Raw genomic sequence first — 20,042 nt, forward strand, 5'->3', positions numbered from 1 at the left:
ACAGACCTGACCTCCAAAATGATTTGGCGACCCCCAGAAATCATCTCGCGACCCCAATTGGGGTCCCGACCCCAAGGTTGAGAACAGCTGCTGTAGAAGATGCAATGACATGAGATTCAGAGTTATAATTTGTCTTTTGTTTCATTTGGTATTGGGTTTCTTTTTTCTTCTTCTTTTTTTAAACAATCTATATCTGATAGTGCTGCCTTTTAGGAGACCTAAAATCTGTCTGTGATTTGAACTTTGGAGGCTTATTTGCAAAGAAAGGGGCCGATTTTGTACAAAATGTATATTACCTAATTTAGCCCTTTATCAGGCAAAGAACTATATTTGGTAACTTCAGGTAAAATTTCCAGAAAAAAGTTGAAAATTTACTAGATTAAAGTGGCAAATCTACAAGAAAAAATTTGCAGATTTAAGAGATTTAAAGTGGGAAAAAAGCAACTTTTTTCTCCCAGATTCACCACTTTAAATCTCATAAATCTGGGCATTTTTTTCGTAAATTTGCCACTTTAATCTCGTAAACTTTTTTCTCAAAATATTAACCCCCTTCCCCCGGGTCCGTATGTTTTTTTTTACACATTTCACACATTCTGGCTGTATGTAATATCCTCCAATATTCTCTAGGGTTGAAATTTGGAATTTGCAAGTATTTCAATGAGTGCCCTATTAAGGGTTAAATATGTGCAAATAGAACCGTAGCACCGAGACGCAATGTCCTTGGTAGCGCAGAAGCCTTTGAGGTCTCTGTTTGACAGGAAAGCTGCAAAGTTCAAGCAGCAGAATGGCACAAATCAAACCAAAGGACAGTGAAAGCAGCAGTGGTTTATTTGAATGTAGCGACATCTGCTGTCAAGACTTGTAAATGCCTCATGGTCTGCTAACAGTCACACAACGTATTGTTCTGGCATTAAGACCTTAACAGTGATCTAGTAAACCTATTTGAAGGGGTGTGTATTAGGCTTTGGCAGTTTCATAATACCACACCTTCCATACATTTGACCAAGGTATACGGTATAACAGGCCGGTCTGTGTCTTATAATAAATAGAAATAATAAAAGCTGAGCTGCTGCCGTTGGAAGTCAATGTAGCATGTATAACGTTGTCTAGGCTAAAATGCTGCATCTCTAATATGCAGTTAGCCTACTTACACTAGTCTTGCTGTGTTTAAATAGTAGTGTTAAGACTTCCTCCCTATATTGAACTGGCTGTTTGTCATGCAGCACAGCCCATACATGCATGGAGCCAATCCGCCTGGCGTGCTGTGTAGTCCTTTATAACATGAAAAGTATGGTGGAAGTAGCAAGTTAGCTACACTGCAAAAAAGCCAACTTGTATTTTTTGGCCTAAAACAGTGATTTAAGTTGGTAAAACTTGGAAATATAAATTATTGACATTTAGGGCAATAATGTAAGTTAGCACAACAAAGGAAGCCAGTTGTCTGCTCAAAAACAAGTTGGTGAGTTGTTGTTACTTATATCTTTAACCCATAAGAACCCATGGTGACACAGGTGTAACAAACACTTTAAATCTTCTAGAATCTCCCATATTCAGCTTTATTTTTCACCTTAACTCATTAAATCCCTAAGTGACTGGAAACAGAAATGTGAAAAAGCTTTTTTTTTTTGTTATAATTATAACCAATTTAACAATTCTATTCTGTTAATATGGTGCACTTTATTGCATTTAACCCATTTAACAGCACTAATAATGTCACAATTTTAATATATGTTGTGGAGATGCAGAGAAAAACGCAAATTTGTGTTTCTGTAAGCAGAAAAGGTGTTGAGTTTATTTATATTAAAATAAGAAATATCATAAACATAAATATCATAAATGCCCAATGTGACATATATGTCACATCACAGATATTTGACATTTAAGAGTAGTATTTAAAAAAAAACATCATAAATGTGTTCTATGTGGTCCACTTGGTCTGTGGTAGATCTCCCATAATTTTCTTTCAAGGATAAACAGGTCTGGGTTCTTATGGGTTAAGTTGGGGTTCAAAACAAGGAACAATAGCTCCGCTAACTCTTATTTCTTTGTTGTGAAATTAGCGAAAGCTAGTGGCTAACTGATGCTAGCGGCTAACTGATGCTAGCGGCGCTGCTTGTTACAGCTACAAGAGTAGCCATTAGTGTATCAATGCTAACTCAAAATTGTGGTCACAACATTAGCTGACATTCATAGCGGCGTTACAATCGTACCAGAGAAATTCAGAGTTGAGCAAACTCAAAAACAAAAATTAAAATATTTAATTTAATTGTCCAACTTGAAATTTTATAGAAGTTTGTTGCCTTGAAATTTTGAGTTCACCTAGCTTTTCTTTTTTTTGCAGTGTAGCTAAACCATTGCTAAATGAGTAAAATTTAACAACTTAATGCTTAGTCCATACAATCTTGGTAGTGTAGGAAAGCACACTACTGTAGCTGGACGACTAATATTATTGGGCTCATTTTCTGTATTCAGTGCAGCATGAAAGAATGGTCGAATTAGCAGGCAAGCTAACTAGCCAACCGTCTGCTGGTAAACTACTTTTCATGCTGAAAAGTTCATACTTTATACTATATAAAACATTCCAGTCAAACCAGTACTCTGCTGCTGACTCTGACCTTCAAATTAATAAAAGAAACAAAGCTGAAAGTCATTTTTTTTGTTTATTTTAGTTTACAGAACAAAAAGATTATTCAATTTTTAATAACAAGCAGATTATGTAAGAAAATGACCAGTCACAGCAAATCTTTTTTCTCAAAAATGCAGCCAGTTTAAGTAGTGCAATAAATGGAGTGGTTACATGTGACACAACATGTACATTTCCAGTGTGCCATCTGATGTGTTAGAATCTCAGATGTCTTTCATTAGGTCTGATCCCTTTGGGGTCTCCAGCCAGGGTTTAGGCCAGGTTGTTTTGACGGTGGGTCTATCCTTCACAAGGTTATAATAAGCTGCCAGCTTTGGGTAACGCTTCTCACATAACCTATAGAAAAGAGAAAAGTTAAATAACAAAGGTATTGGAAATTCATGCATTAATTCTGTTGAGGTGATGAAATACATTTTACTTTTACACTTACCCATAACGGTAGAGATAAGCAATGCTGGGAAAAACAGTCACATCAGCCAGTGAAAAGTTCTTTCCTGCCAGATAAGGGCCCTGAAAGAGAGATAGAAAGAGTGAGGCCACATTCATGTGCTGATGGGCATGTTTGACAACCAAAATACTCAATGTCAGCTGCTGAACAGGGCTTCTTTCATTTGCTAGTAAATGTTGGCTGTGGTTGATGCCATACAGGAGCTTAAAATACATTATAGATGCATGTGCCTTTAAAGAAATCCTTCCACTTATTGTGAAATACACTTATTCACTGCTGAGTTAACGCTCAATGTTAGATATATGGATACAGACGGAGACTTTTGTCCGTAGGCTAGTTTTCCTTCATTTCTTCTCTATTTGCGCATGTGAAAGGATAAAGACGAAACAGGAGCAGTCACGAAATGACCAAAAAAAAGGAAGCAAAATGACCAAAAAAGACACAAAATGACCAAAAAACACCCACAAATTGACCCAAAAAAAGGACATTAAATGACCAAAAAGACTAAAACACATTAACACATGAACACTTTAACACAGTGGAGACAGAGCTGACTTCCAAAATGACCCCCAGAAATCATCTCGCGACCCCAATTGGGGTCGGGACCCCAAGGTTGAGAGGCTTTTTTGGTCATTTTGTGGTCAATTTGTGTATTTTTTGGTCATTTTGTGTCTTTTTTTTTTTTCATTTTGTGTCTTTTCTGGTCATTTTCTGGCTTTTTTGAGTGATCTGAACTGTGCGTGATTCTGTTCAGTGAACGGGGGTCGCGGACAACATGCATGTTAAATTGGGGGTCGCGACTCAAAAAGGTTGAGAACTACTGCTCTAGTGGATGTATTGTTAACATCCATGCCGATGTGAAAGACCTCTGCAGTGTATGCGCTCAACGTGTCTATCTTCATATGCAAAGGAAAGACTGATGAGACAAGAAGATCTGTCGGAAAAGATACATTTCTTGTACTTTTGCACATATATTTGGATATCTGGAGTGCTTACCAACTCACAAAATGTGACGTAAGACAAGCCAGTCAGTTTTTACTGGGCTGACTAAATCAGAAAATTTTGGGGTCAGATTTGAGTATTTCCACCCACTGCTTGAGAACTACCTTTGCAAATGTGCTAATATTTTTCTTGCAAGCCAATTGGAGCATGCTGGGATTTTTGAGGAGGGGGGCTTAAAGAGACAGGCGCTAAAATGTAGCACTTCAAACAGACAGTGAATGCAGGTATATTCACACAGACAGTATGAGAAAAAAAAATTAAAAGCATGAAAAACATGTTCTAGTAGAAACCTTACATACGAGTATGAAGCTATTAGTCTAGATGGATTTCAGAATAAAGGCCTCCTATAAGAAGTGAGGAGCATTTATGGGTACAAGTCAGGAACCGGCCTACCTTACATATCTCAAGGGTGCTGAGTCCAAAAAAAATGGTTCCCAAGCGAAATTTTGAGCTTTTGACCTTCTAATTTGTATCAAATGGCCACCAAATTGCCCATCTTGCTCAGTCATTGGACCATTTCCCCTTAGTTTTTTTGTAAGTAGGCAATCAAAGATGAGGAAATTAAGTTTCTAGATCTATAGTCTAGGGTCAGAGCAAGGATATAGTGGAGGCTCAGTGTCTTTTTTATGTAAATATATGTATGCGAAATACCAACTGGAACATTTAAAAGTGATATTGATTGAATATTTATGTCGGCCTTAAAAAATGACACAAATAATGCTTAATTTCACCTGAAAAGTTGGTATTTTGCATATATATAAATAGATAAAAAAGACACTGAGCCTCCACTATATCCTTGTTTTGACCCTAGAATATAGATCTAGAAACTTAATTTCCTCATCTTTGATTGCCTACTCACAAAAAAAACTAGGGGACAATGGTCCAACAACCAACGGCCGCCATTTTGATATGCAAATTAGAAGGTCAAAAACTAAAAATTTCGCTTGGGAACCTTTTTTTTTTTTTATTCAGCACCCTTGGAATAAGTAATGTAGGCCGGTTCCTGACTTGTACCCATAAATGCTCCTCACTTTCACTTTTTGGACAATTACGTCTAGACTATATGATCCCTTTAAAATAGTTTTCAGGGTGTAATTTTACCTTCTGCAGGTATCCCTCCCACAGCTTGATCTCAGCTTTCAGGGCCTCCATGTTTCTCTTCACAGCGCTGTCGTGTCTCTCTCCCTCTGGGACTTTCCAGGTGTAGTAGATAACATCCGCTGAAAAATGTCAAAACAGGCATTCATTTGTGTTGCCTGCTCACGATGGAATGTCAGATATCAGCTAAATCCACCCACTTATTGCAGCTTCCACGCTCTGCACAAGAAATTGCTTTCATTTCCCTATCGCAGCTGAGGGCGGGGTTAGTCAGGGCATTATTGCATAACATCAGTTTCCATCTGAAGACTGTTAAAGCAGCTCAAATTAAGTTTGAAGCAGCCTATTTCCTGAACTGTTTTTCTGGTTATGCATTAGTTGATTGTTAGTGAGCAAAGCAGCTCTCTTCTTTTTGCACTCCTCCCCAAAAAAGTACCCCGTCTCATGACTTGATCTTTGCCTGCAAGCTGAGCATGTGATCCTTTGTGGGATTATTGGGACCTTTTAACTTGCTACCTCTTAAGGGGTGCACCACATGGACTTAATACATGTTGCTATGGCTTAATGAGATTAGATTAGATTAGATTTTATTTGTCATTGCACAGAAATACAACGAAATTCAATGCACTCAGATACTGGACTCATAAAAAAAGCATAATAAATAGTAAATAAGATGCATTCTTATCATCTCATCTCAATAAATAGTAAATAGAAAAGATACATTCTCATTCTCTCAGCACTTAGTATATTCATGTCATTCATTCACTTTACCATCAACTTAGTGCCATTGTATGCAGTAAAACAATACTGTAATTATATAAATGGGTCAGTGACAAATAAGGGTTGGCAAGATGTCAAATGGTGTAACCACAAAAAAATGCTAAATATTAAATACTTCATCCACCTACATTGTATTTAAGTGGATTTATACATATTACTTAATTTTAAAAAAAACATCAAATGAATTTTTATTTTTTTTTAGTATTCCTACATTTACACATTTTGTCAATATTGAGCAGAACATATTCTAAATACAAACATTTTTACCATAAGTTTTGACAAATTATGTAAAAATGTGTTATATACCATAATGTTGCAATCTAAACATGGATTGTATTTTTTCTCATTTTAGTTCATATTTATTTCCCTGTATATAATCAGATTTTATGGGGGAAAAAATACTGGTTACACCAACTGACTCTGGGTTAGATCACGTCATTGACCCAAATATATAAAGTGCAGAGCATTGTGTTAGGTGTGGATATGAATGCACAGCTCGCTCATTAGTTCAGGTGTGTGCTTCAGGTGTCTTGGGATTGGAGTTCATGTTGAGCTCTCTCTGAGGAGATTGGCATGAAGTTTGTTGTATGTTGCCAAGAGTAATGCAGTTCAAAGTCTCATAAGGCAGACCTCATCAGTTAAGTCATAAAGTTATTATGGTAGCTGTCTCAAATCAAGGTTATTATAGTTAACGAAAACTAACGAAATAACGAAAACTAGAATTGAAAAAACATTTTCGTTAACTGAAATAAAAATAAAAACTAGAGTTTTTAAAAAAACGATAACTAACTGAAACTGTATTGTGTGGTTACAAAACTAACTAAAATTATAGTGGAAATGTCCTTAGTTTTCGTTTTTGTCAACTTTTTTCATTCATAATTCAGTTTTTCTATTGGAACATGCAACACATGGTAAATATGTTTACTGAGACTGGGATGTCTACACTTCGACAAAAATTCAAAACAGTTAATAACCTTATTGGGGCTGAGATGATAAACCAAAGGAAATAAAGGCAAAATTTATTATGACCTCTTTGAATCTGGCACCCAACACATAGCCCATTACAAAAAAACTAAAACTAACACTAAAACTAATAAAAAATAAACTAAAACTAAGCATTTTCAAAAAATAAAAAATAAACTAAAACTAGAAAACTCACTCTTAAAACTAACTGAATTTGAAAACAAAAATTCACAACGAAATTAAAACTAAAACTAATGAAAAATCCAAAACTATTATAACCTTGTCTCAAATGTAACCACAATGTTTTTATTGATTATTATGCAGGACTGACAGGGTCCATACCTGATTTCTGGGCGAGTGTGAGACCCTCAAACATGCGCTGGTACATCATTGCTTGCTCAGCGGGGCAGTCAGGGATCAGCTGGGCCCCCTGAGACTTATGCTGACTCTGACATTAAGAGAAATAAAAAAAACACACATTTCACGTGACACTTTGAAGTGGTTCTGTTGTTGGAGACATGAAAAGAGTAACTATTATGAACACAGCTGCAAGGATCTCCGGTTTCTTTCCCCCTGAGGTGTACGGTGTCTGTTTGTCTACCAGGCATTGTTGAACACACACAGCACAATCAGCCCTCCTACTTATTAACTCCTTGGTGGCGTTTAGCTGCATGAAATTTTAACTAAGTTCAGAACTCGAGCAAAGTTCTTACCTCCAGGAACATGCAGGCTGCATAGGACTCATTCAGGACGTACTCTTTGACTTTGAAGGAAGGAAGCTTTAAGAAAGAGGAATGAAAATGTTTAGTAACATTTATTTTTTTAACACAAAAAAAAAAAAAATAAATAAAAAAAAAAAAAAATATATATATATATATATATATATATATATATATACACTACTGGTCAAAAGTTTTAGAACACACCAACTTTTCCAGAATTTAATTGAAAATGATGCAGTTTAATGTCTCAGTCTACTCTGAAATTAATGCACATTTGCAACATTTAAATTCGTTATCGAGCATGATAGTGTTTTGAAAGTAAAAAAAAGATTCAAAATCACATTTCATGTTGGACTAAAGGACTAAAAAAAGACACAAAATGACCAAAAAAAGACACCAAAAGACACAAAATGACTTACAAAGACATGAAAAGAATTAAAAAATAGCCCAAGACTCCATAGAGTTAAGTTGTTAACCCATTTCTTGTTCCCTGAAAAAAAAAGGCCTACTTGCATAATTCTGAAATGTACGTTATCTTTCAGTTTTGGTTAACCTTACCTTTTTTTATTTACCTCTGGCAGTTCACCACTTACCTTTGTACCCTTTCAAGCTGTTCATTTGACTTGAACTGCTTGAATTTCAATAAAAAAAATGGAAAAATTGGGGTGTTCTAAAACTTTTGACCGGTAGTGTATATATATATATATGTATGTGTGTGTGTGTGTGTGCACATCAGAAAAAAACAGACCTTGCATTATTTCTAGGCAATGTTAAAGTCAAAGCTTACCTGTCCCCTGGGGTTCATGTCCAAGACTTGCTGGGACTTGTGCTCCATTTTCTCAAATAAGAGCTGTTTTTGGTTATAACCCTGCAGGCTCTTCTCCTCCAGAGCGATCATGACCCTCCAGCAGGGAGGAGAGCCAGCGCCCCACAGCAGAGTCATGTCCTGGGCCATGGTTTCAGAGTCAACTGCAACACCTAACAGCAACTTAAGTTGGGAGTTGTGGAAAGCAGTGAAGCAGGAGTGAGTTGGGTGCCTGTTATATAAGAAGCTCCCGCCCTTTACATCCGGATTGGTGGAATTTAGTCCCATCCCATTTTTGTGTCATGCCAAAGATCTGTGTCTCAAGACGGTTCAAATAGCTCACGCCCCCTCTTTCGGTTAAAACAGGAAAACATGATGTAATTCTGAAATTCTGCAAATAATTGAACGTATTTTATGTGGATTAAGCCTTCTGCTACTTAAATCTTAAGGCATTAGCAGAGTCACAAAGAAGGAGGAGACACTTCTCTTGCATTGCATGAATACTCTTTGATCTAAACCATGCAGGGTGCAGACATAAGCACACAAGGACTCCAACACTGAAATCATAATGTATTTGTTGCAGTGATAAGGACTCTAAATAATCCTGCCTGGAAGTGTAAGTAGTTAGAGTTTATAGAACTATTCCTGCTGTGATTGTGTGTAAACGGTAGCCACAAATTTGCCTGCTGAATGAAGACTCACAGTGACTCAGCACTTTTCACTCACCTCTGCACACACAGAGAGAGAAAAAAACAGCTCTGGCACTGTCATTAAAACCAAACAATGAAGCAGCTACTGAATGTAATAGACACCACCTATGTAATGTATACCCACGTTTAAAACATGAGCACCCACTATTGACATTATTTACATATAATTTGCAGTTTCTTTATGCCTTGATCTTCCTCTGAGTTTGAGCAAACTTATGATACTTTCCAGAATCAACAGTTTTTGCAATCACTACTTCAGCTTTATTGGTATTGACTTGCATTAAAAAGACATCCTGTTGCATGAAAGAAGGTTGCAGAAATGACATGCTTTTATTTTAATCTTTTCTGACAAGTTTGACAAAAACACTGCATCTCAGTTTACTCAGTTTACTTGTCACTAGCACTTATTGATGCACTAATTATGATTGCGCTATACCTTGATTGTTTGCTTTTACTCTTCCTGTAAGTCGCTTTGGATAAAAGCATCTGCTAAAGCAGCTATTCTCAACCTTGGGGTCGATTTCTTGGGGTCGCCAAATCATTTTGGAAGTCAGCTCTGTCTCCACTGTGTTAAAGTGTTCATGTGTTAATGTGTTTTTGGTCACTTAATGTCTTTTTTTGGTCATTTTGTGTTTGTTTTTTTTGTCATTTTGTGTCTTTTTTAGGCCATTTTGTGTCTTTTTTTTTTTATCATTTTGTGTCTTTTTTTTAAATCATTTTGTGGTCAATTTGTGTCTTTTTTGGTCATTTTGTTTCCTTTTTTGGTCATTTTCTGGTCATTTTGTGGCTTTTTGATAATTTTGTGGTCAATTTGTGTCTTTTTTGGTCATTTTGTTTCTTTTTTGGGTGATCTGAACTGTGCGTGTGAGATTCTGTTCAGTGAGCGGGGGTCGCGGACAACATGCATGTTAAATTTGGGGTCGCGACTCAAAAAGGTTGAGAACTACTGTGCTAAAGGACTAAATGTAAATGTGAATGTACTTCATATCTGAAGGAAATCTAATTCAGAACATTAAGTCTGAAAGTAAGTGATGTGTGAGTGAGAGCACTGGTGACTCTCACACCTCTTCATATCATTTCATCTTCATGCTTCAACTCATGAGCCAGTTCATCAGCATGACATAAACACTTTCTGTTGACAAAGCATTTAAAATAGGGCAAAAGCTATCTCGACTAAAACACGACTGGTTTTTCTAGAATATTTGGTTTTGCTGTACATGCATGACTTGGACATTTTGACTTTAAGTGTTTGTTTGCATCCTGTGTACACAGGGCACTGGAGGACTTTATGTAAAGAAAGGATCGGTTTGTATGACTTGTAACATGACTTGACAGAAAATAAACGACTTGAGACTTGATCTGAAAGGTAAAGACTTGTGACTTGACTTGAAACATGATGACTCGAATTACATGTTTTTGTTCATTTCGTGTTTTCAATTTAAATATTAAAAAATAAATAAATATCAACCCAATGTTGGTATTGTAATGTTACGTTTCTACAAACCATGGATACGTTTCAATCCAATTTTAAGTTGGACAATTAAACTAAATATTTTAAGTTTTGTTTTTTAGTTTGCTCAACTCTGAATTCAGATTTTTGTCAACTCAACTGTAAGTTGTACTAACTTATAATTTTACATTGTAATAACTTTTAATCCTTACTTCTGCTAACTTCTGCAATGTGCTGAATTGGCACGATTGTAACGCCACTATGAAATGTCAGCTAATGTTGCGACCACAATTTTGAGTTAGCATTGATACGCTAATGGCTACTCTTGTAGCTGTGACAAGCAGCGGCCGCTAGCACCAGTTAGCCGCTAGCATCAGTTAGCCGCTAGCATCAGTTAGTCGCTAGCATCAGTTAGTCGCTAGCCTTCGCTAATGACCGAATTTCACCGCTTTCCCGCATTTCCCAACAAAGAAATAAGAGTTATCAGAACTATTGTCCCTTGTTGTGAACCCCAACTTAAAGATATAAGTAACAATAACTCACCAACTTGTTTTTGAGCAGACAAATGTCAATAATTTATATTTCCAAGTTTTACAACTTAAATCACTGTTTTAGGCAACAAATACAAGTTGGCTTTTTTTGCAGTGTGAGGCCTTTTTTGGTATGAAGGTTCCAAAGTAAAATCACATTTTAATTTATTTTCTTGTACATGTGATTATGAGCTAGTAGCATTAATTCAATATTATTGTCATGAGAAGTGTCTGCAGACTTACTCAGTGCTCCTGATAGTGTGCAGGAAAGTTAAATATGCCTCTATATAAGCATTAGTCATTTATTATGTTTAAAAAAACATTTAAAAAATCCCTTTCAATAATTGCCAGCTTTTTTCTGGCTGTTTGCCATTTGCTTAGAGTGTATTGTATTTGATAAATTTGTGTTGACTTTTCTCTGTAGGTGCTTTGCACATGGTTTTATTCTATTCTTTCATTTGTATTTTATCTTATCTTTTCATTTTCTTTTTGATGTTGTTGTAAAGCACTTTGTAACCTGTTTAAAATGCTGCTATATGATTAGAAATATTGAAATTATTATTGAAGATAGACCAACACACAGTGCAGCTGCTGTGAATCTAAAAGAAGCCGTGCACAAAATGTAAAATCATTCGTTTCTGATGCAAATTATCTCATCTTGTTTATGCAAAGTCATGATAACGCAGCGCTTTTAGCTTACCTCTGTGCAGACCAAACAAGTTTGGCACAACCACCTGAACAATCAAACCACCCTGGGTCATGCCCTCAGAGACACCGCCTACCTTTTTTTATGGAGCTGTGAGATTGAAAAACCTGTTTTGCACTGGACTTTAACATTGGGGTTTATTAAGCACTATTGTTCATGCTCTCTTGGTTTTATGGGGCCCATGTTACAGTCGATGTTTACTGGTTATTAATAAGCTGAACCCTATTTATTTAACCTTTTATCAGGCAAAGAACTATATTTGGTAACTTCAGGTAATATTTCGAGAAAAAAGTTGCAAATTTACTAGATTAAAGTGGCAAATCTACAAGAAAAAAAGTTGCAGATTTATGAGGAAAAAGTGGGAAAAAAAACTTTTTTCTCCCAGATTCACCACTTTAACCCTTAACAGAGCACTCATTGAAATACTTGCAAATTCAGCATACAGCCAGAATGTGTAAAAAAAAAAAAAAAAAAAACATATGAAAATAATATTTAGAGAAAAAAGTTTACAAGATTAAAGTGGCAAATCTACGAGAGAAAAATGCGTAGATTTATGAGATTTAAAGTGGTGAATCTGGGAGAAAAAAGTTGTTTTTTTCCCACTTTTTTCTCGTAAATCTGCAACTTTTTTCGTGCAGATTTGCCACTTTAATCTAGTAAATTTGCAACTTTTTTCTCGAAATATTACCTGAAGTTACCAAATAGAGTTCTTTGCCTGATAAAGGGTTAAATTAGACCTTGTAGAATCCATTAAAAACTGCTGTCATGGTGACTTTTATTTGAGTTATTGTTTGACGGGCGTTGATAGATATGCACACAATGTATCTCAGCAACAAAGTCTGCTATGTCAACAATATCACAATGTAACATTCTGCCTGCTACTTTTGCCTGGTTATCATACATTACACATGTTGCATAGACTGATTAATAACTGATTGCCGTAAATTTGACAGAAACATGACTGAAAAACTAGATATAAAAGTTAATAATGAACAAGAAGCACACTGCTGCCATTGTAACACTATATTTAGAAGATTATCTTTCATTTTCATTATCAGCTAAATAATATAGCTCTAATTGACTGTGAACATGAATGCTAAGCTGAAACTATATTAACCCTTTATCAGGCGGCAAATTTACCAGATTAAAGTGGCAAATCTACAAGAAAAAAAACTTGCAGATTTAAGAGATTTAAAGTGGCAAATCTGCGTGGAAAAAAGTCACAGATTTACGAGAAAGAAGTGGGGAAAAAAGCAACTTTTCTTCTCGCATATTCACCACTTTAAATCTCATAAAACTGCGACTTTTTTCGTGCAGATTCACCACTTTAAATCTCTTAAATCTGCGACTTTTTTGCGCAGATTCACCACTTTAAATCTCTTAAATCTGTTACTTTTTCGTGCAGATTCGCCACTTTAAATCTCTTAAATCTGCTACTTTTTTCATGCAGATTTGCCACTTTAAATCTCTTAAATCTGCGACTTTTGTCGTGCAGATTCGCCACTTTAAATCTGCGACTTTTTTCGTGCAGATTCACCACTTTAATCTCTTAAATCTGCCACTTTTTTCGCACAAATTTGCCACTTTAAATCTCTTAAATCTGCAACTTTTTTCGTGCAGATTCACCACTTTAAATCTCTTAAATCTGCGACTTTTGTCGTGCAGATTTGCCACTTTAAATCTCTTAAATCTGCAACTTTTTTCGTGCAGATTCACCACTTTAAATCTCTTAAATCTGCGACTTTTGTCGTGCAGATTCACCACTTTTTTCTTATAGACTTGCTACTTTAATCTAGTAAATTTGCAACTTTTTTCTCGACCCCATTTTGATATCCAAGTTACCAAATATAGTTCTTCGCCTGATAAAGGGTTAAAGAAAAGCAGTAGCTTTTATCTGCAAAAAAACAAAACACTGCAGGCAGATGTGGCTGTGGAGTGTGTGTGTGGATCTCAGAAGTCTTTGAGTGTGTCCTCCTCCGTGGGCTCCTCCAGCCAGTGAGGAGGCCAGCTGGCTTTGATGCTGGGTCGCTCCTTCAGCAGAGCGTAATACTCCCCCAGCTTAGGGAAACGCTCGGCAGACAACCTGAAGAAGGCAGGAGAAATTTGAACTGCAATGTTAAGCCATGCATCATTCATTTTGTTTTGTGCAACAGGCCTTCTGTAAACCAAGGTTATAATAGTTTTGGATTTTTCATTAGTTTTAGTTTTAATTTCATTGTGAATTTTTGTTTTCAAATTCAGTTAGTTTTAGTTCGTTTTTAGAGTGAGTTTTCTAGTTTTAGTTTAGTTTTTATTTCTTGAAAATGCTTAGTTTTAGTTTAGTTTTTATTAGTTTTAGTGTTAGTTTTAGGTTTTTTGTAATGGGCTATGTGTTGGGTGCGTGATTCAAAGAGGTCATAATAAATTTTGCCTTTATTTCCTTTGGTTTATCATCTCAGCCCCAATAAGGTTATTAACTCTTACAGTTCTGGGTGTTTTGAATTTTGGTTCTAGTGTAAACATCCCAGTCTCAGTAAACATATTCACCATGTGTTGCATGTTGAAATAGAAACACTGAATTATGAATGAAAAAAGTTGACAAAAACGAAAACTAAGGACATTTTCACTCTAATTTTAATTAGTTTTAGTTAGTTTTGTAACCACACAATACAGTTTAATTTAGTTTAAAAAAAACTCTAGTTTTTATTTTTATTTCAGTTAACTTAAAATGTTTTTTCAATTCTAGTTTTCGTTATTTCGTTAGTTTTCGTTAACTATAATAACCTTGCTGTAAACTCACCCATATCTGAACAGAGTAGCAACAGTTGGAAAAACAGTCACATCTGCCAGAGAGAAGGACGCTCCTGCCAGGTAGGAGTTGGAGTCCAGCTGTAAAGAAAGAGAAATATATCATGTTTGAATGCCTCTACTGCATGTTGAGCTTGTTTGTATGTGTGTACTGTACATAAAGTACCTTCTGCAGGTAACCCTCCCAGAGCTGGAGCTCAATGGCCAGAACCTCCTTGTTTCTCTTGAGGGCTGAGTCATGCCTCTCTCCTTCAGGGACGAACAAGTCATAGTGGGTCACTCCATCTAGAGAAACATAATCAGGGGATAGTTGATGATGTATGATGTGTATGATCTTATTTCTAAGTGTGGTAATTTAAAACATTAATAGTGTATTGTTTAAATATGAAGCTGCATTATGCTACATTTTTCTTATTGTCAGTATATCCTATGAAAAGCAGATAACAAATACATACATATATATATATATATATATATATATATATATATATATATATATATATATATATATATAAATATATGTATATATACACTGTTTAAAGTTTAAATGGAGTCTCTAGTTGAAATTATGCCGGAGAAGTAGACGTTTAAAAATCTCCAATTATTGTTCTTTTCCGCTCATTTTTTTTCGGCTGTCTCATTTCAATGCAAAATTTTGGGTAGTTTTTCGCGATTTACGTCGTGAAAAATTCATATTCTGTAGAGAAAAGTAATAGCACACCGATCCCGATCACACCGCACGTTTTGATATATAATTTGTCTGCAACTCCTGCAAAATTGCGTCCTGAAGAGGAAGAAGAAGAAATCCACAGTATAACAGTAGTGCAGCGCTGGTCCCTACAGCTATTGCTGTATGGGACCAGTGGCCCTAATAATAATAGTACAGGATATAATATATAAATGTATAATATAATATGTAATAATAAATAGTAACAATATAAAATAAAATACAATAATTATAAATAAAATAATATGATATATAATATATAAATATATAATAATAGTAATAGTAATAATAATAATAATAATAAATAAGGCCAGTATAATAATAATAGTAGTATATTACAGTATATAGTTATAATAATAGTAATGTCAGCAACAGTATATATAATAATAATAATAATAATAATAATAATAATAATAAATAAGGCTGGTATAATAATAATAGTAGTATATTACAGTATATAGTAATAATAATAGTAATGTCAGCAATAGTATATATAATAATAATAATAATAATAGTAATAAATAAGGCCGGTATAATAATAATAATAGTAGTATATTACAGTATATAGTAATAATAATAGTAATGTCAGCAACAGTATATATAATAATAATAATAATAATAATAATAATAATAATAATAATAATAAATAAGGCCGGTATAATAGTAATAGTAGTATATTACAGTATATAGTAATAATAATAGTAATGTCAGCAACAGTATATAATAATAATAATAATAACAATAATAATAATAATAATAATAATAATAATAATAATAATAATAATAATAATAATAATATTAATAACATAGCAGAGTGTCATGCGTAGATTTAGTGCATTTCTGTAATGTTTATTCTGGCAGAGGTCGATGAGTTATAGACTCTTATTGCAGAAGGAAGGAAGGACTTCCTGTATCGTTCCTTGGAGCAGCCAGCAGGTTAAATGAGCCAGAACCTTCCGGATGTGTTTGTATCAAAAGGGGATTTGAATGAATTTATCTTACTGAGTTTTTCGTAGAATGTGAGACCCTCAAACATGCGTTGGTACATCAGGGCTCGCTCTGCTTGGCTGTCTGGGATCAGTTTGTTTCCCTGAGACTCAAACTGGCTCTGCAATTCAGAGAGAAAAAAAGAAAACACACATTTGATGTCACACTTTACAATGTTGAATTTAGTTCTAAACTTGTATTTATGTTTAAACTGATAGGTTCACTCACCTCCAGGTAAAAACAGGCAGCATAGGACTCGTTCACGATGATGCCTCCATGTTTGAAAGAGGGAAGCTTTAAAGCCAAACAGGTTGATTAAATGTTAATGCCACTGGGAGCTCATTAAAAAGAGCTGAGTGTCTCCTGGGGAACAGAAACTGGTGCTGGATGTTTTTGGTTGTTGTTTTTGCTAAAACAAAAATGGCAGCTAGCTTCCTCTTAAGAATTACAGTAGAGTAGAGTAGGCTTCTTCATGGTGAGTAATACTGTATACAGTCAATTATAGAACAACATAAAACTGACTCGAAGCCAAAAAACTTTCAAAGTCCAGTCAATTAAATGTTATCTTGTTTACTCGCGAAATACACACCACATAAACCAACAACCAGAAGCAGAAGCTGCAGAAGCACTATATTTTATTATTACTTGGTCGTTGCTGCCCTCTATGGTGCATTTAAGTGCAAGTGAGCAATTTAAAGTCAAAAAGTCTAAATTCCTCTTTATTAGTGTAGATATTACATATTTTATGTCTAAAATATTCACATAAATTACATAAAGGTAGATTTTACCAAAACAGTTTTTATAGTAAGAGGAGCTCATTAATGTAAGAGCACATTTCAGTATTACTACAACAACCTTCATAGTGTCGTTATTGTCATTTTATGGACAAAAAAAAAATCACATAAATTACTTTAAATCAGATTTTCCCAAAATAATTGCTGTAGTTCTACCAAGAGAAGCTCATTAATGTGTGAGGGGATTTTAGTACGAGTACAACCTTCAATATTCTAGTTATTTCATTTCATTTTGTGTCTTTTTTTGGTCATTTTGTGTCTTTTTTGGTCATTTTGTGGGTTTTTTTTGGTCATTTTGTGTCTTTTTGGTCATTTTGTGTCCTTTCTTAGTCATTTTGTGTCTTTTTTTTGTCATTTTGTGTCTTTTTGGATCATCTTGTGGTCAATGTGTGTCTTTTTTGGTCTTTTGTTTCCTTTTTTGGTCATTTTGTTTCTTTTCTGCGTCATTTTGTGTCTTTTTTGGTCATTTAGTGTATTTTTTTGGTCATTTTGTGTCTTTTTTTATGGTCATTTAGTGTCTTTTTAGTCATTTTGTGTCTTTTTGTGGTCATTTTGTTTGTTTTTTGTATGATCTGAACTGAAGCGTGTGAGATTCTGTTGACTCATGACTCAATTGACCTCGATTTGCAATATAAAAATGAAATATTTTGCAAAAAGTCTTTTATTATTCTCCAATATCACTTCAGGGTTGATATTTTCCATTTCCAGGAGTCCCTATGAAGGGTTAAGTAACACTAAAATGCGTGTTATAACTTCAGCATGCTGAAAGTAAACCTATATTGTATTATTACTTGGTCGTTACTGCCCTCTATGGTGCGTTTATGCATTGAATTGCTCACTTTTCCTTTCACTTTAAAGTCAAAATTCCCCTTCAGTAGTGTACAGATTACATATTTTATGTCTAAAATATTCACATAAATGACATAAAGGCAGATTTTTTCCCCAAAACAATTGTTGTATGTAGATGTGAGAGGGGATTTTCTTACTACTACAACCTTAAACAGTGTTCTTATTGTCATTTTATGGACAAAAATAAAATAAAATCACATAAATTACAAAAAAAAATCTGGTTTTCCCAAAAATTATTGCTATAGTCCTACCAAGAGAAACTAATTTATGTGTGAGGGGATTTTAGTACGACTACAACCTTTAATATTGTAGTTATTGCGTATTTAATGTCTAAAATATGTTGATTATTGATTATTTTTGTAGCATATGGTGCGTTTAAGTGAAAGTGAAAGTGAGCAATTAAAATTCATAAAGTCCAAATTTCCCTGAAAAAAGTGCTGCTTTGTAAACATAATATAAGCGGAATATAGAGGCACATTCACATAACTTACTATTTCACAGGTTATTGCTGTAGTTCTACCAAGAGAAACTAATTTATGTGTGAGGGGATTTTAGTACTAATACAACCTTCAATATTGTAGTTATTGCGTATTTAATGTCTAAAATATTCATATAAATTACATAAAAGCATGTTTTCCCCAAACAGCTGTTCTAGTATGAACAGAAGGGATGCATCAATGTGTGGATGGATTTTTTTTTTACCCTACACCTTTGCATATTGGTTATTTTTGTAGCATATGGTGCGTTTAAGTGAAAGTGAAAGTCAGCAATTAAAATTCAAGTAAAGTCCAAATTTCCCTGAAAAAAGTGCTGCTTTGTAAACATAATATAAGCGCAATATAGAGGCACATTCACATAATTACTTATTATTACTTATTACTTGGTCGTTACTGCCCTCTATGGTGCGTTTATGCATTGAATTGCTCACTTTTCCTTTCACTTTAAAGTCAAAATTCCCCTTCAATAGTGTCGAGATGACATATTTTATGTCTAAAATATTCACATAAATTACATAAAAGCATGTTTTCCCCAAACAGCTGTTGTAGTATGAACAGAAGGGATGCATCAATGTGTGGATGGATTTTTTTTGACCCTACACGTTTGCATATTGGTTATTTTTGTAGCATATGGTGCGTTTAAGTGAAAGTGAAAGTGAGCAATTAAAGTTCATAAAGTCCAAATTTCCCTGAAAAAAGTGCTGCTTTGTAAACATAATATAAGCGGAATATAGAGGCACATTCACATAACTTAGTATTTCACAGTAGATTTAAGATACTCCATACCTGTCCCCTGGCATTTATATCCAACACTTCTTGGGACTTGTGCTCATCTTTCTCAAAGGAGAGCAGTTTTTGGTGATAACCCTGCAGGTTCTTCTCCTCCAGAGCGATCATGACCCTCCAGCAGGGAGGAGAGCCGGAGCCCCACAGCAGAGTCATGTCCTGGGCCATGGTTTCAGAGTCAACTGGTTCTAGAGTCAACTGGTTCTAGAGTCAACTGGTTTTAGAGTCAGCTGCTACCTAACACCAACTTAAGTTGTGGAAGAAGTGAAGCTGAAATGTGCCAGATGTCTCTTTTATACCAAGCGGGTGCAACTTCCTTTTAGTGTGTGGTTGGTGAACATTTCTTTCACTCTGAACTGCTTTGATATGATTGGGGAGTAATGAGTACACTGCAAAAAAAAGCCAACTTGTATTTTTTGGCCTAAAACAGTGATTTAAGTTGGTAAAACTTGGAAATATAAATTATTGACATTATAAATTCACCTTTAATTGATTTCTGTTTCTTTTTTGGATTTTTTTTTTTTTTGCATTACTTTATTGCTTTTTATTATGTTATTGTTTTTATTTTGTATGATTTTTTTCACCCTGTATTACCTTAAATCAGCTATTCTCAACCTTGGGGTTGAGATTAGCTGATTTCTGGGGGTCGCCAAATCATTTTGGAAGTCAGCTCTGTCTCCACTGTGTTAAAGTGTTCATGTGGTAATGTGTTTTAGTCTTTTTGATCATTTTGTGTGTTTTTGGTCATTTTGTGTCT

The 20,042-nt window shown here is 34.8% G+C and overlaps 2 protein-coding genes across 2 annotated transcripts; both read right to left on the reverse strand.

Moving 5' to 3' along the window:
* Positions 1-2,641: 2,641 nt before the first annotated feature.
* LOC131985137 (glutathione S-transferase A-like) lies at positions 2,642-8,677 on the reverse strand. The gene is made up of 6 exons (XM_059350184.1): positions 8,445-8,677; positions 7,649-7,714; positions 7,278-7,383; positions 5,196-5,314; positions 3,075-3,154; positions 2,642-2,980 (listed from the first exon to the last, which is right to left on the reverse strand). The coding sequence occupies exons 1-6, from the start codon at positions 8,610-8,612 to the stop codon at positions 2,848-2,850; spliced, it is 672 nt and encodes a 223-aa protein (XP_059206167.1). The 5' UTR covers positions 8,613-8,677; the 3' UTR covers positions 2,642-2,847.
* A 4,500-nt stretch (positions 8,678-13,177) lies between these two features.
* LOC131984968 (glutathione S-transferase A-like) lies at positions 13,178-19,517 on the reverse strand. The gene is made up of 6 exons (XM_059349956.1): positions 19,286-19,517; positions 16,588-16,653; positions 16,375-16,480; positions 14,812-14,930; positions 14,638-14,726; positions 13,178-13,941 (listed from the first exon to the last, which is right to left on the reverse strand). The coding sequence occupies exons 1-6, from the start codon at positions 19,451-19,453 to the stop codon at positions 13,809-13,811; spliced, it is 681 nt and encodes a 226-aa protein (XP_059205939.1). The 5' UTR covers positions 19,454-19,517; the 3' UTR covers positions 13,178-13,808.
* Positions 19,518-20,042: the final 525 nt, after the last annotated feature.

Source organism: Centropristis striata, chromosome 14 (genome assembly GCF_030273125.1).
Source record: "Centropristis striata isolate RG_2023a ecotype Rhode Island chromosome 14, C.striata_1.0, whole genome shotgun sequence".
Classification (NCBI taxonomy): Eukaryota; Metazoa; Chordata; class Actinopteri; order Perciformes; family Serranidae; genus Centropristis; species Centropristis striata.

Excerpts from the sequence above, each read along its gene's own strand:
- LOC131985137 (XM_059350184.1), bottom strand. The coding sequence starts at position 8,612 with ATGGCCCAGGACATGACTCTGCTGTGGGGCGCTGGCTCTCCTCCCTGC. Across the intron at positions 7,384-7,648 it reads CAGCCTGCATGTTCCTGGAG|AGTCAGCATAAGTCTCAGGG; the intron begins GTAAGAACTTTG and ends TCTTAATGTCAG. Across the intron at positions 5,315-7,277 it reads CACACTCGCCCAGAAATCAG|CGGATGTTATCTACTACACC; the intron begins GTATGGACCCTG and ends GACATTTTTCAG.
- LOC131984968 (XM_059349956.1), bottom strand. The coding sequence starts at position 19,453 with ATGGCCCAGGACATGACTCTGCTGTGGGGCTCCGGCTCTCCTCCCTGC. Across the intron at positions 16,481-16,587 it reads CTGCCTGTTTTTACCTGGAG|AGCCAGTTTGAGTCTCAGGG; the intron begins GTGAGTGAACCT and ends TCTGAATTGCAG. Across the intron at positions 14,727-14,811 it reads GGGAGGGTTACCTGCAGAAG|CTGGACTCCAACTCCTACCT; the intron begins GTACTTTATGTA and ends CTTTCTTTACAG.